This window comes from Dictyostelium discoideum (assembly GCF_000004695.1).
Source record: "Dictyostelium discoideum AX4 chromosome 4 chromosome, whole genome shotgun sequence".
Lineage (NCBI taxonomy): Eukaryota > Evosea > Eumycetozoa > Dictyosteliales > Dictyosteliaceae > Dictyostelium > Dictyostelium discoideum.
Genome location: NC_007090.3, coordinates 2,274,120 through 2,288,602, shown reverse-complemented (window position 1 = coordinate 2,288,602; position 14,483 = coordinate 2,274,120). Strand labels below are relative to the sequence as shown.

The following is a 14,483-nucleotide window of genomic DNA, read 5'->3' as shown; positions in this document are numbered from 1 at the left end:
CAAAAATAGGATCAACAGGATTAAATAATAATGATAAAAAAGTAACTATAGTTTATGAACCAATAAATTCTTCAACAACATTATTAGATGCGATTATATTAGATTTGGATAAATTATTATCATTTTCTGATAGAGAGATTACAAGTCATATTGATTCATTAGAAAAGAAATCACAAATGTTAATTGATATATTGAATTTGTTAAAGATGAGATATCAATATTTTAGAGAGAAAATCTCAAGATGGGTTGATAATAATTCTGCAATTCTAAGGGTAACTTCGTTTGAAGCGGATCCAGAATCATTTAAAATCATGGAATTTAAAAATATACCAGATGTCCAATTTAAAGTTAAAATTCTTTACAAAGTTATGTTATCATATTTTACATGTTGTTTAGTGGCTACACCAATGGTTTATCTAACACCTGAATCATGGAAACTTTCGAACCATAGTGATTTCAGGGCAGAGAAAAGAAAGCAAATTGAAAAGTTGTTATTGGTTTTGAAGTCGAATGTAGCTCCAATCGATTTGGATGTGTTACGTAAATTGATTTTGGAATTCACTGATATTTTAATTTGTGCGTTGGATATACAAATACCACTTTTAATAGAGGTTTATTCTGATGACTCGTCCACTGCTAAAAGAGTGAATTACAAAAATGAGAAAAAACTATTGAAAGAAACAATCACAAAATCAATTAATCAATTAAAATATTTTCAACCACAACAATCTTCATTATCCTCTTCTTTTGGTATTAGCACAAGTAATAATAATAATCCTGTCTTTCAAGAATTATTGGGTAATAGTGTTCAAATGATTCAAAGTGTAATGTTACATTTCTTTAAAATGAAACCAATTGGTCGTCCTCATGTTTATGCTAAAGATGGTAATTGGAGTTTAGTTAGTGAATCAAAAAGAAGATATGAATATAGAACTTCAATTTTAATTTAAATAAAAAAAAAAAAAAAAAAAATTTTAGTGTTAATTTCTTTCTTTCATGCGTATTTAAAGATTTATTTTATAAAATATTATTTTATTAATTTAATTTTTTTAATTTAAATATTTTTTTTTTAAAAAAAGGTGGTTTCTTTTTTTTTTTTCGAGTGGTTATATTAAAAAGGTTTTTTGTTTACTTGATATTGTCCATTTTTTTTGTTTTAAACCACTTATAATAATACAATAAAAAAATATTAGTAGTAGTTTTTTTTTTTTTATTATTTTTATATAGTTATAACAATAAAAAATGCGAATATTAATTATTATTATTTTAATAATTATAGTTTTTTTGGTAAAAGATACAGTAAGTTTTACTTTTAATATATTTTTTTTTAAAAAAAAATTTAAATTAAAGGGATATTAATTAAAAAAAAAAAAAAAAAAAAAAAGATAAAAAAAAATAAAAAAGTAAATTCAAAATCTCCATGTGGACCATTTGCATTCCCAATTCTTGGTAATATTATTCAATATTTTTTTTATCAAATTTTAAATATTAAAGAACATTCAATGATTGAAAGATATTCTCGTAAATATGATGGTATTACAAGAATATGGTTTGGTGATATTTTCATTTTATATGTTTCAAATTATGAAATTGTAAAATGTTTTCAAAAGGAGGAGAATTTCTTTGATAGACCCTCAACATTTGTTCCTACTTGGAGATACATGTCAAGTAATGGAGGTGGTATTATGAGTTCAAATGATGAAAAATGGAAGAGAGCAAAAACAACTTTTTTAAAATCTTTAAAAATTCATGGCAAGAAATATTTAATTGAGAAAAAGTCTATTGAATTTGTTAATTCTATTGAAAAATTTTCAAATTCAAATCAAGTTGTATGTATATATATTTTATTTTAATAGTTTGAAGATTATTTATTTATTTATTTTTTTTTTTTATAAAAAGTTTTACCCAAAACAATACTCTCAAGGATTTACAAGTTCAATATTTTTTAAATATATGTTTAATGAAGATATTTCAATTGATAATAAATTTTTAAAAGAAATTGGAACTGCAGTAGGAATGGTTTTCACAAAAAATTCACACTTGACTGTATTTGATTGTTTTGGAATTTTATCACCATTTTATGATTTATTTTTTAAATTTAGATTAAGACCAATTGAAATTTTAAAGAAAACAATTGATAAACAATTAACAAATCATTTAAATTCAATGGATTCAAAAATGGGTGATCACCAATCAAGAGATATTATGGATGATTTATTAATTGAATATGGTAGTTTAAATGAAATTTCAAATCAAGATAGAATTCAAATTAATCAAATTTGTTTTGACGTTATGAGTACTGATATTGGTACAGTTGCAACTACAATTGATTGGGTATTATTACAATTATGCAATCGTCAAGATTTACAAGAGATTATTTGTAATGAAATTCAAGATACAATTAAAATAAAGAGAAACAATGTAATAAATGATGGTGGTGGTGGTGCAGATACTGATAATTTATTTATAAATTTATGTGATAAACAATCAATACCATATTTAATTGCATTTATAAAGGAAACAATGAGAGTATTTTCAAATGGTTGGAGTTTACCAAAAACTTCAAAACATGATCAAATTTGCGCAAATTATTTCATTCCAAAGGGATCAATACTTTTTATAAATTATTTTTCAATTCATTTAAATGAAGAATTTTTTAAAAATCCAAGAGAATTTAATCCAGCAAGATATTTGGATGATTCAATTCCAATACCAGATTTACACTTTGGTATTGGTCAACGTGGATGTCCTGGTAGATTTGTTGCAATGGATCAGGTTTTTCTTTGTATTGCAAATACACTTTTAAAATATAAAATTAAATCAATTGATGGGAAGAAAATAGATGACACTATCCAATTCAGTGTTTATTTAAAACCAAAAGATTTTGGAATTCTATTAGAAAAAAGAAACAAACTTTTTGTAAATGATTAAAAATAATATTTCAATAAAATTAATATTTTTAAAATATTCCTTTTTAAGAACAATTATTTTTCAATTTTCTCAAACAGGTTTGACAAAAAAAAAGAATTAATTTTAAATTAAATTAAATTCAAAACCTTTTTTTTTTATTTTTCTTTTTTTTTTTATTTTTTTTTAACCTAAATACATAATTTAATTTTTATCATTTTGTGTGTAATTTTGAGTTTATAAACTACACAAATAAAATTAAATAATTGTTAAAAATAATAAACAAAAAAAAAAGAAGATATTTTTGAATGCCAAATTTGGGATTTTGGTTATATTTTTTTTTTTTTTTTATTTTGGTTATATTTTTTTTTTTATTTTTTATTTTTTTATTTTTTTATTTTTTTATTTTTTTTTATTTTATTTTTTATTTTTTTTATTTTTTATTTTTTATTTTTTATTTTTTATTTGAATTACCCAGTATGATATGAAGCATCATAGTAATAATAATAAAAATAATAATAATAATTCAAATAAGTTATAATAGTTAAAATAATAAAATCAAAGTTAAACAAAGACATAGATTTTTTTTTTTTTTGTTTTATTTTTTTTTTCTTTTTTTCTTCTCAATATGAAATTATATTTAATATCTATAATTATATTCATATCATTTATTTTAAATAATTGTCAAGTTTATAATGATTATAACCCATGGCTATCAAATTTTCATGATAGTGAATTCAGCTCATATAGTGAATGTAGCCCAATTACAAATGAAATCGATTGGTTAAATTCAAATTCTACAAATAATAATAATAAAAATAATAATAATAATAATAATAATAATAATAATTGTAAACCACCAATATTAAAATTTAATCCAATTTTATTAAAAGATCAATCATATATAGTATTAAATAGTGATAATAGTGATAATAAATTAAAACTTGTTAAATATAAATTTAAAGGTCAACAGATTGATTGGTCATTCACTTTTAATGATTTTGATAATTATAATTATAAATGTTCAATAAAAATTATAAATGCAAATATAATTACAGCATCATCAATAAACAACTCAACAATTAATTCAAATATTAAAAAACCACCAACTTTAATTTACATTAAAGAATTTTCAAAATTTTATTTAATAGATACTTCAAGTGGTACATTACTATGGAATTCAACTTCAAATTCATTTAATAATTGTAAATCAAATAATTATTTTTCAAAAATTTATAATTTTTATTCAATTTGTGATAATAATAATAATAATAATAGTAATAGTAATTTAATAACGGTTAGTCCATATAATGATAATGATGAAATTAAAGTTTTAGTTAATCAATTACCAAATAATATTACAAATTACCAACATAAAACAACTAAACAAGATGAAATTAGTAATGATGAAATTATATTAGGTTATCCAATCACCTATTCTAGAATTGATACATTATTATATGTAAACTTTAATAATGGTTTAGTATCATTAATAGTACCACCAACTATTGAAAATAACAGTAGTGGTGGTGATAGTAGTGATAGTGATAGTAGTGATGGTGATAATATGGTTTCAATTAAATTTCAATTCTCTTTAAAAAATAATACAATTAATCAAATCTCACCATTAGTATTTAATAGTTTTAATACCTATTCAAAACATATGAATACTTTATCATGTAATAATGCTAAAGTTACAATTGATACATATGATCCAAAGACAGGCTCAGTAGAGCTTTCAAAAATTTTATTATCTGGTGTAAATTGTGCAAATATATTCAATGCTAAAGTAGGTTCGTCACCATCGATTTCAGCAAATTCATCAGCTAAATCAATTGGTATAGTTTTCATGTTCAATTATTATTTCAATGGATTTTGGTTATCTTATTCAGGTATTTACGTTTTAAATCCATATAGTTTAAGATGGTATATCAATGGTGAATATTCACTTTTATTAGATTTTGCAATCACTCATTCAAATTCAATCTATTTTTGTAGAAATGATAAAATATTACTTTATGATCAAAATATATCAGTTTTATCATTTAATTTACCTTTAATTAATAATAGTAGTAATAATAATAATAAAAATAATACAAATTCAATTAATTTTTGTAAGATAGCAGTTGGTGAAAATTCAATTTTACTATCTTTTATAGATTATAATAGTAATAGTATTATCAATAGTAATATAAATATTAGTAGTGGTGATAGTGATAGTAGTAGTAGTAGTAGTAGTCGTGGTAGTAGTAATAGTATAAGCAGTGATAATAGTAGTTCAAATGAAAATGAATCATTAGGAGAATCATTTATAATTAGAGGTATTGATTCAATGTGTCCAGATCTATGTGGGGCTAATATGGGTTGCTTAAAGGATGTAGGTTGTAAATGTTTACAAGATTATTATCCTGTTGGTAATTGTTCAAGTTTTTGTCTTGCTTCATATACTTGTAGTAATCATGGTAAGTGTGATGAATTTGGTTCTTGTGTTTGTAATCCTACCACTGGTTGGTATGGCCAAAATTGTAACCTTTGTAAAGATGGATATGGTGGAAATGATTGTAATGTTGGTATGTATTTTAATTTAATAATTTTCATTTTTTTTTTTTTTTTTTTTTTTTTTCTAAAATACTAATTTTTTTTTTTTTTTTTTTTTTTTATAATGTAAAATACTTTTTGAATAGTATTTGACAAAAAGAAAGCATTGACATTTATTGTACTTGGTTTATTTATAACAAGTTCAATTTGTATATTTGCATTCTTTACTAGAAGGATTGGTAAAAAGAGAAAAGAAGGAAAGGGAATATGTTGCTCATGTTTTTATAAATTTAAAAATAAAATCAATAAACCTAAAAACTACATCACTTTGGATGAAAGAAATATTGGTGTTATCAATGATAGTGGTAGTGGTGGTACAGCTCTAAATGTTAGTAGTGGAAATGTAAGTAGTGGTGGCGAGAGTGACAGTGAGATTTTTAGTATACATCAACAACAAATTTCTCCTCTACTCAATAGTAATAATAATAATAATAATGGGGGTTTAAAAAAGAAAAAAAATGACTACTTTGATGAAGATTTACAATTATAAAATTAAAAAAAAATTAAAAAAAAAATAAAAAAAAAATGGAAAAGTATCCTTTTGGCAAGAATTCTTAACTTTCTGAAAAAAAAAAAAAAAAATCTTTTGGTGGTGTTTGGGTTTTTGGTGTTTTTTTTTTTTTAAATTTTTAAGTTTCAAAGAACTTATTAATCTTTTTGACAAGATATTTTTTTTTTTTAATTTTTTTTAATTTTTTTTTTTTTATTATTTTTGATTTTTGATGTTTTAAACACAACAACGGTCTTTTTTTTTTTACAAAAAACCAACTATTTTTATTTTTTTTTTTTTTTTTTTTTTTTTTTTTTTTTTTTTTTTTTTGATTTTATTTTGATTTTTGTTTTTATTCCAAAATATAAATAGAATTCTATTTTTATTTTTCTATTTTTTTTTTTTTTTCAATTGAAAACTGCACAAATAAATAAATATATATAAATTTTTTTTTTTTAATTTTTTAATTATTTTTTTTTTTTTTTTTTTTAAATTGAAAACTTATATTACGCAATGGGAACAGAGGAACCATCATCAGTTTCACCACAACCAAATGTTGAACAACCAACTCAACCACCACAATATCCACCAGGTTATTCTCCACAAGCAACCCAACCACCACAATACCCACCAGGTTATACTCCACAAGAAACTCAACCACCACAACAACAACAACCACCACAACAAGGATATCCTCAACAATATCCACCACAACAACCACCACCACAAGGTTACCCACCACAACAATATCCACCACAACAAGGTTATCCACCTCAACAAGGTTATCCACCTCAACAAGGTTATCCACCTCAACAAGGTTACCCACCCCAACAATATCCACCACAAACTCCATATGGCCAACAACAACCATATACAGTTGTAATGGCACCAGCCCCAGTAGTCGTTGCACCAAAGCAAACCACTCAAAGTGAAGACACATCTTCAATGTTAATTTTTATTATTGGCTTCTTTTGCACGTATGTAATTTTTATTTATATTGAAACATAAAAAAAAAAAAAAAAAAAAAAAATAGAAATTAATTTTTAAATCTTGGGAAAAAAAAAAAAAAAAAAAAAAAAAAAAAAATAGAATTGTATGGTTGGCTGGTTTTGCATATATTCGTAGTAAATCAAAAACTGCAAGAATTTATGGTATCTTATCAGTAGTATTTTTCTTTGTAGTAGTTATTATTATTATTATTATAGTTGCTTCTGTGGTGGCAACTGCTAAAAAGGTTAATGATGATTGTTATAGTTATTATGGATCTTGCTATTAGAAAAAATAAAATAAAATAAAAAAATATTTTTAAAATAAAATAAAAAAATAAATTAATAAACAAAATCATATATAATAAATTTATATATAAAAATTTTTTTTTTTTTATTTAGTTTGTTAAAAAAAAAAAACTTAAAAAAATGAATAAATGATATACAAATTAAGTTTTTTTTTTTTTTCTGGACTTATAGTTTTGGGTGTTTAAAAAAACAATTAAAATATCTGTGGAAATAAGTTTTTTTTTTTTTTTTTTTTTAAGAAACTTATTTTCATAGATATTTTCCATTTTTTTTTTTTTTTTTTTTTTTTTTTTTTTTTTAAAAAATGAATGTTCGTCGGTATTTTGGACTATTAGATTTTTATTTTTATTTTAATTAAAAAAAAAATAAAATAAAAAGTAAAAAATAAAAACTAATAAATAAATTATAAAAAGAAAATTGTTTAAAAAAAAAATTTTATTTTAAAAGTGATTTAATATTATTTAAGGTTTGAATTTCATCTTCATAATCTTTTGGATTTAAATTTTTAGTGGTAAAAGTTAATCTTTTTTCAATCTCTAAAGAGAGTTGTTGTTGTTTACATTGTTCTATTGCTGAATTATTTTTATCAATTAATTGTAATAAAGTGATTTCAGCTTTTTCTACCATTACAATTTGAGTATCCAATAAGGCTGTTGTTGTTGTTGTTGTTGATTGTTGTTGAATTTTATTAAAAGCTTTAATTAAACCAATTAAACCATCCAAAGTACCACATTTAATTGCAAATTCTTTAGTGTCGGGAGAAGCTATGAAAATTTTATTTAAAAGGAAACATGCTTTTGAAATACCACTTACACCATTATCGATTGAAATGGTATGAGTTGAAGAATCATCATTATTGAGTTGTACGGTTAATTCAACAGTTGGTGAAAGAAAAGTTGTAGATAATTCAACGATTGTATTTAGAATTGATTTATCAAAGGTACACTTCCTAATTTCATAAGAGAGTAAACTACTAATCAACGAAAGGAATTTCTCTCTAACCAATGGATTAATTTCCTTTTGTAATTGTTTAACTGCCAAATCTAATACACCCAATGAATGAAGATATGCTTGAATGGTTTCTTCACTTTGTGTGATTGTTGATAAACATGTTGCTGCATCTGCACGTACTTTATCACCACCACTACCACTGCCGCTGAGAGGAGTTAATAGTTTAATTAATACTGGTATGCCACCAATCTTTATGAAATCACCTGCATTATCAATATCTTCAATGTAAAATTGTAAGGTCTCTAATGATGTTATATATTTGTTTTCTCTTTCTTCTACTGACAATGATTGATTCTCTGGTTTAGTTTCATCGAATATCTCTAATAGTTTTTTCATCTTTTTTGCATCATCTTCTAAATTATCGAATGCTTGTCTTAACCAATCGTAATCCTTTGGATCACGATCTTCTGGTAAAACTGTCTCTTTTAAATTGGGTGAATCTGAATGAGTTAAACAAAATTTTAATAACCCTGGTCCAATATCTTTTGGTAATTTATATTCATTAATTTTCTTTGGTTTAATTTCTTCTCCATTTTCATTTGTTGAATTGGTTTTTGCTTTAATTGGTGCTCCTAAATACATTTTTTTTTTTTTTTTTTTATTTATTTATTTTTATATATGTTTATTTTTGTTTATATTTATTTATTTTTATTTATTTATTTTTTTTAAAATCTTTATTAATTATTTATTATTATTAAAGTTTTATTTTATTTTGTTTTGTTTTTTTTTTTCAAAATCTATTTATATTTTCATAAAAAAAAAAAAAAAAAAATATGCATTCAATCTTAGGATGAAGTTAGGAAAATGAAATTTTTACAATAGAAATTAAATAAATTTTTTTCAGTGTTCGTTTTTTTTTTTATTTTTTTTTTTTTTATAAAAATTAATTGAAAAACAAAAAAAAATAAAACAAAAAAGTTTGTGGTTTTCACACAGATTTCAAACACAATAAAAAGATATTTCATATTTTCATATAAATTTTGAAACAAATCCTTTTATATTTAATAGTTTGGCCTTTAAATATTATTATTGTTATTATTATTATTATTATTATTATTATTATTATTATTATTATTATTATTATTATTAATAATAATTAATAATTACTTATACATAATTAAAATCACTCCATCATTTTGTATATTATTTTTTATTTTATTTTTTTTTTTTTTTCCAATTTTTAAGTAAAAAAAATTTCCAAACAGACTTCAAAATAATAAAACAATAATTCATATTATTCAAATAAATTTTCTAGTTAAGTAGTTAAAGTACTTTAAATATTATTATATCATTTGTATTATATAATACTAATATATAAAAACTTTTTATTATGTTACATTCTCGCCATCGTCATCATTTTTTTTTTATTTTTTTTATTTTTTTTTTATAATAATAATAAAAATAAAAATTTGTAAGATAAAAAATTTATATGAATAGCTATAAATGTGTGATATAATTATAATTCACTTTTTAATTTAATATAATTTTTTTTTTTTTTTATTATTTTGTAATATCTGTTACAGTTGCAGAGTGGATCTGTGTTGTATTGGAAGTTAGTGTTCAAAAAAACAAAAAAAAACAAAAAAAAAAAAAAAAACATATTAATTAAAAAAAAATAAAATAAAATAAATCACCAATTATTATTGTTATTAAAATCAAAATTTCTTTTTTTAATTTTTGTAGAATGTATTGTAATAGTATGGGAGTGTATTTAAAAAAAATATTTTTGAGTGCATTCATATGATAATTAATTTTTTTTTTTTTTTTTATATTTTGTTACAACTTATTTTACAATTCACACACTACAATTTACCACTAACAAAAAAAAAAAAAAAAACATTCACACACACATTCAATTATTATTCATTGGAAACACTATGATCATACCATTTTTTTTTTTTTTTTTTTTTTTTTTTTTTCAATTAATGGGAGAATTCTATAGTGTGTTGCAGTAATAATAATATTTTAAGGGGGTATTTTGGGTGTTTCAAATTACATATGCCACTCCATTTTTTTGCTCTATAATTGTTATTGTATCATTCATATTTTATTTATTTAATTTTTCTTTTTTTTTTTTTTTTAATTTAATTTTTTTTTTTTTATTATTTAAAAAAAAAGAAAAAAAAAAAAAAAATTAAATAATAAATTTACTATCAAATAACTATTTTTTCTTTTCTTTCTTTTTAAAGTTTAAATAATAGAAATAATAAAAATTAATATTAAAAAAAAGGAACGTTAAAAAAAAAAAAGATTTCTTTTTCTTTTTTTGAAATTGGTATAATTAAAAATGTATAGTAAAAAATATACATCCTTTGTAATAGTATTGATTTTATCATGTATCATTTCAACATGTGTAAGTTTTTTTTTTTAAATATTAAGAATTACTTATATAATAATATTTTTTTATAAAAAATAAAAAATACAAATACAAATTATTTAATTATTAATTTTTATTTTTTTAAAATTTTGTATTATTTATTTATTATTTATATTTAATTAATTTTTGTGTTTTAAAAAATTTTTTTTTAAAAAAAAAAGACATCTAATCAAATTTCTGAAGATGTGGGTAAAGCAATTAATCAAAAATTAAATGAAAATATTGAAAAAGTTGAAGATGTAGTTGTACAATTTGAGAATGTTGCAAATCAAGTTATTGAAGAATTAAAAGTTGAACATCAAAGACAAGAATTATTAGGTGAAGTAAAACATGATTCATTAAGAGACTCTGCAACAAATTACATTTGGGGATTACTTGATAAAATTCAAAGTTATTTACCAAAAGACAACAATAAAGTTTCAAAAGTTGAAGAAGCATTTTCAAGTGGCCAAAATAATAATATCGGTAGCAGTATTGGTGATTCAACTGGTGCTAGTACTTCCCCACAATTCCAAAGTATAAATGGTTTATCCGGAGCTTCACAATCTAGTGGTAGTTCAACTGGTGGTACTGGTGATAGTGATTCAAAGACCACCAATGAGGCAATTATCTTTTCATCAAAGGTATCAACTACTGACCGTCAAGAAAGTATCATTGGTCAAGTTGCTATAACTGCTAAAGATTCTTTGGGTGCAACTATTACCGGATTGGGTGGAGTAAGTTCAACTGCAAAAGTTGGTGGCCAAATTACAAATGGTAGAGCTCAAGGTCAAGTTATCACTGGTGGTGATAATACTGGTACAGTTGGAAGAGGTGCAGTTACAACCGCATCTTCTGTAGCTAATACAGTTGGTGAATTCCTTGGTGGATCTAGAACTGGTGGTTCCTCATCTGCTGGTACAGTCGGTAACGTAATCTCTGATTCTTATACATCAATTGGTAAAATTGCATCTGGTAATGGTAATTCCCTTAGTGAGACCATTGGTACCACTGGTGATACATTGGCTCATACATTCGCTGGTACAGATTCAGTCGGTGTAACTGGTTTCCATATAATTACAAAGACTTTTAATTTGATTGCTGGTGGTAAATTTAACTCTGATCAACAATACATTGATAAATCCTACGGTTCAATTCCATCACAAGATAATGAAGAAATTAAAAAGAGATTACAAAGTGCTCATCAACAATTACAAGAACAATCACCTGCAATCTATCAATCAATGAAATCTGAAGATCTAAAAAATTTAGATGATGAAGTAATTCGTAATACTCTTAAGGAAATGCAAATTCAACGTGAAAATCAAGATATTGGTCAACAAAATCAAGAAGATAAAGAACAATTAATTGATTTACAAAATAGAGAACCTGGTTTATACAAAAATCAACAAGATCTTAAACAAGAGAAAAGAGCCAATCAACAAGAATTAATCAATTATGAATTGAATTTACAAGAAGATCAAGAACAATATGAACTTTTATTAGATCAACTCTATGATGAACAACAACAACAACCACAAAAAGTTTCAAATAAACAACAACTTCAAGAACAACAAATTAATTCACCCGAGGATATTCAATATCAATTAAATCATTTAAATCAACCATTCCAAGATGACTATCATAATGATCAAACTGAAGAATTAAAAGATGATGATTATAATTTTAATGATCAACAAATTAACAATGGTCAATTTGAAAATAATGTTGAAGAATTTCCTGATTTAAATGATGCTAATGATAATTTTGAACAAGTTAACAACAACAACAACAACATCAATAATAATAACAATAACAACTTTAAAGTTGATAAATCAAAGAAAAGTGCTCAACAAGTTGAAATTGCTTTAGAGAATGAAAGACTTTATCTTCAAGAAGTTGAAGATGCTCCAGAGAGACTATATGAAGAAATTCATAATTCCAATTTGAATAAAGCAGTTCAAGAGGCTGAAGAAATTGAAAGACAACAAAATGGTAATGGTTCACCTGCTGTAAACTCTCATAAGATTGTAACTCAAATGGGAAATGTTGAAAATAATGAAATTACCAATGAACAAGATGCCATTGAACAAGCTCAACATTTACAACGTATTGAAAATGGTGAAGATATCGATGAGTATGAAGCTGCCCAACATGAAGTTGCCTTTTTAGATGAAAATGAACAAGATGCTGCTAAATTACAAAATGAAATGGACCAATTAGAACTCTTACTTGAAGAGAATGAAGAAGAACAATTTTCAAATAAAAATTTACAACAACTTAATGAGAATGAAAATCAACAACAACAACAAGGACAACAACAAGTTCAAGCAACAAATGTTGAACAACAAATCGTTGAACAACTTAAAGTTATCAAAGAATTTCAAAGACAAGATCAACAAAAGAAACAAAAAATTCAACAAGAGAACGATGCTGTCTACTTGAGTGATGTTGAAAAAGCTCAACTTGAATTGGATGCTGAATTGGCTAAAAATAATAAACAAGAGAATCAAGATGAGAATTTAGTTCAAGAGAAACAACAATCTCCTGACCAAATTAAAAATCAATTAAAAAATATTCAACATGAACAACAAATCCAAGAACAACAAGATAAATTAAATCAAGAAAAAAATCAACAATTATTAGAACAAGAACAAAATCAAAAATAATTTAATCATTCTTTCTTTTTAAAAAACTAATCAATTAAAAAAAAAAAAAAAAAAAAAAAAAAAAAAAAAAAAATTAAGATATATAAAAAAAAAAAAATATAAAAAAAAAAAAGTAAAAAAAAAAGTAAAAAAAAAACAAATAAAAAAAAAATGAAACAAAAATAAAGTTATTAGTTTTTTAAAAAATAAAAATAAAAAAATTTGGATTATATATTTACACTAAAAGATATTTATTTCTTATTTTCCTATTTTTTTTTATTTTTACCTACAGTATATTTTTATATCTTTTTCTTTTAAATATTATTTTAAAGAAAGTAATAAAAATATTTTATAAAAACTGTATTCTAAAGATCCTGATATATACATATTTTTTTGTTTTTTTTTTTTTTTTTTCTTAATTATTTTTTTTTAATTTTTTCATCCATTAAAGTTTTATATGAATCTGGTAAAATAAAAACTTCTTTTTCATCTTCATCAATTACATCATCATCCTTTAAATATTATAAATAAAAAAAAAAAAAATAAATAAATAAATAAAAAAATAATAAAATAATAAAAAAAAAAAAAAAATAACAAAAGGATTAAAATAAATTTTTATTTTTTTTTTTTTTATTATTATTATTAAAATTAATAAATAAATTAAAAACAAATACTTACCAACTCATCTAAATTATAGAATTCACTTATTTCTTTATAAACTTGATCATAGGAAAAGTTTTTCTGTGGCAGTTTCTCTGCGAGGATAATTGTACAATTTAATATTGAAAAATGTTTATTCACACCTAAAGGTAAATATTTTCCTAATGCTTCTAATAAAATACATTTTGACTGGGTATCCCAAACACTTTCATTATTATTCTTTCCTTGTTGTGAAGTCATTAATTTCCCTTTCGTCTAATAATAATCTATTTTAATTTAAAAATAAAAAAAAAAATAAAAAAAAAAATAAAAAAAATTCAAAAAAATAAAAAAATCTGGGTTTTGTTTTGTTTTTTTTTTTTTTTTTTTTTTTTTTTCCCATTTTTAATTGTTTATTTTTGAATGTTACACTAATTTTTTATTTTAAAAAATTTTGAATTGTGGTAAATCAGTAATAACAATTATTTATATCTTTAAGTTTTGGAATTATTAAATTAGAAAATTAATATTTTATTGTT

General features: G+C 22.2%; 7 protein-coding genes across 7 annotated transcripts in view; 5 read left to right on the top strand and 2 right to left on the bottom strand.

Moving 5' to 3' along the window:
* The window catches only part of DDB_G0284649 (hypothetical protein), a gene marked incomplete at both ends in the record, with an annotated part of 2,219 nt that extends 1,269 nt beyond the window's left edge, over positions 1-950 (top strand). The window contains one exon of the mRNA XM_633360.1: positions 1-950. This exon is cut by the window's left edge and continues 1,150 nt beyond it. Coding sequence (XP_638452.1) covers positions 1-950 — 950 coding nt within the window.
* A 292-nt stretch (positions 951-1,242) lies between these two features.
* On the top strand, positions 1,243-2,931 carry CYP517A2 (cytochrome P450 family protein; the record flags this gene model as incomplete). Its single annotated transcript, XM_001134541.1, has 3 exons — positions 1,243-1,299; positions 1,386-1,829; positions 1,900-2,931. The coding sequence occupies 3 exons, from the start codon at positions 1,243-1,245 to the stop codon at positions 2,929-2,931; spliced, it is 1,533 nt and encodes a 510-aa protein (XP_001134541.1).
* A 604-nt stretch (positions 2,932-3,535) lies between these two features.
* Positions 3,536-5,995, top strand: DDB_G0294563 (EGF-like domain-containing protein; the record flags this gene model as incomplete). Its single annotated transcript, XM_001134540.1, has 2 exons — positions 3,536-5,481; positions 5,677-5,995. The coding sequence occupies 2 exons, from the start codon at positions 3,536-3,538 to the stop codon at positions 5,993-5,995; spliced, it is 2,265 nt and encodes a 754-aa protein (XP_001134540.1).
* A 513-nt stretch (positions 5,996-6,508) lies between these two features.
* DDB_G0284645 (hypothetical protein) lies at positions 6,509-7,271 on the top strand (the record flags this gene model as incomplete). Its single annotated transcript, XM_633358.1, has 2 exons — positions 6,509-6,976; positions 7,029-7,271. 2 exons carry the CDS (start codon positions 6,509-6,511, stop codon positions 7,269-7,271), a joined length of 711 nt encoding a protein of 236 aa, XP_638450.1.
* A 454-nt stretch (positions 7,272-7,725) lies between these two features.
* DDB_G0284643 (hypothetical protein) lies at positions 7,726-8,883 on the bottom strand (the record flags this gene model as incomplete). The annotated part of the gene is made up of 1 exon (XM_633357.1): positions 7,726-8,883. The coding sequence occupies one exon, from the start codon at positions 8,881-8,883 to the stop codon at positions 7,726-7,728; it is 1,158 nt and encodes a 385-aa protein (XP_638449.1).
* A 1,705-nt stretch (positions 8,884-10,588) lies between these two features.
* Positions 10,589-13,326, top strand: D7 (hypothetical protein; the record flags this gene model as incomplete). Its single annotated transcript, XM_633356.1, has 2 exons — positions 10,589-10,654; positions 10,840-13,326. 2 exons carry the CDS (start codon positions 10,589-10,591, stop codon positions 13,324-13,326), a joined length of 2,553 nt encoding a protein of 850 aa, XP_638448.1.
* A 398-nt stretch (positions 13,327-13,724) lies between these two features.
* On the bottom strand, positions 13,725-14,205 carry DDB_G0284641 (hypothetical protein; the record flags this gene model as incomplete). Its single annotated transcript, XM_633355.1, has 2 exons — positions 13,725-13,817; positions 13,984-14,205. The coding sequence occupies 2 exons, from the start codon at positions 14,203-14,205 to the stop codon at positions 13,725-13,727; spliced, it is 315 nt and encodes a 104-aa protein (XP_638447.1).
* Positions 14,206-14,483: the final 278 nt, after the last annotated feature.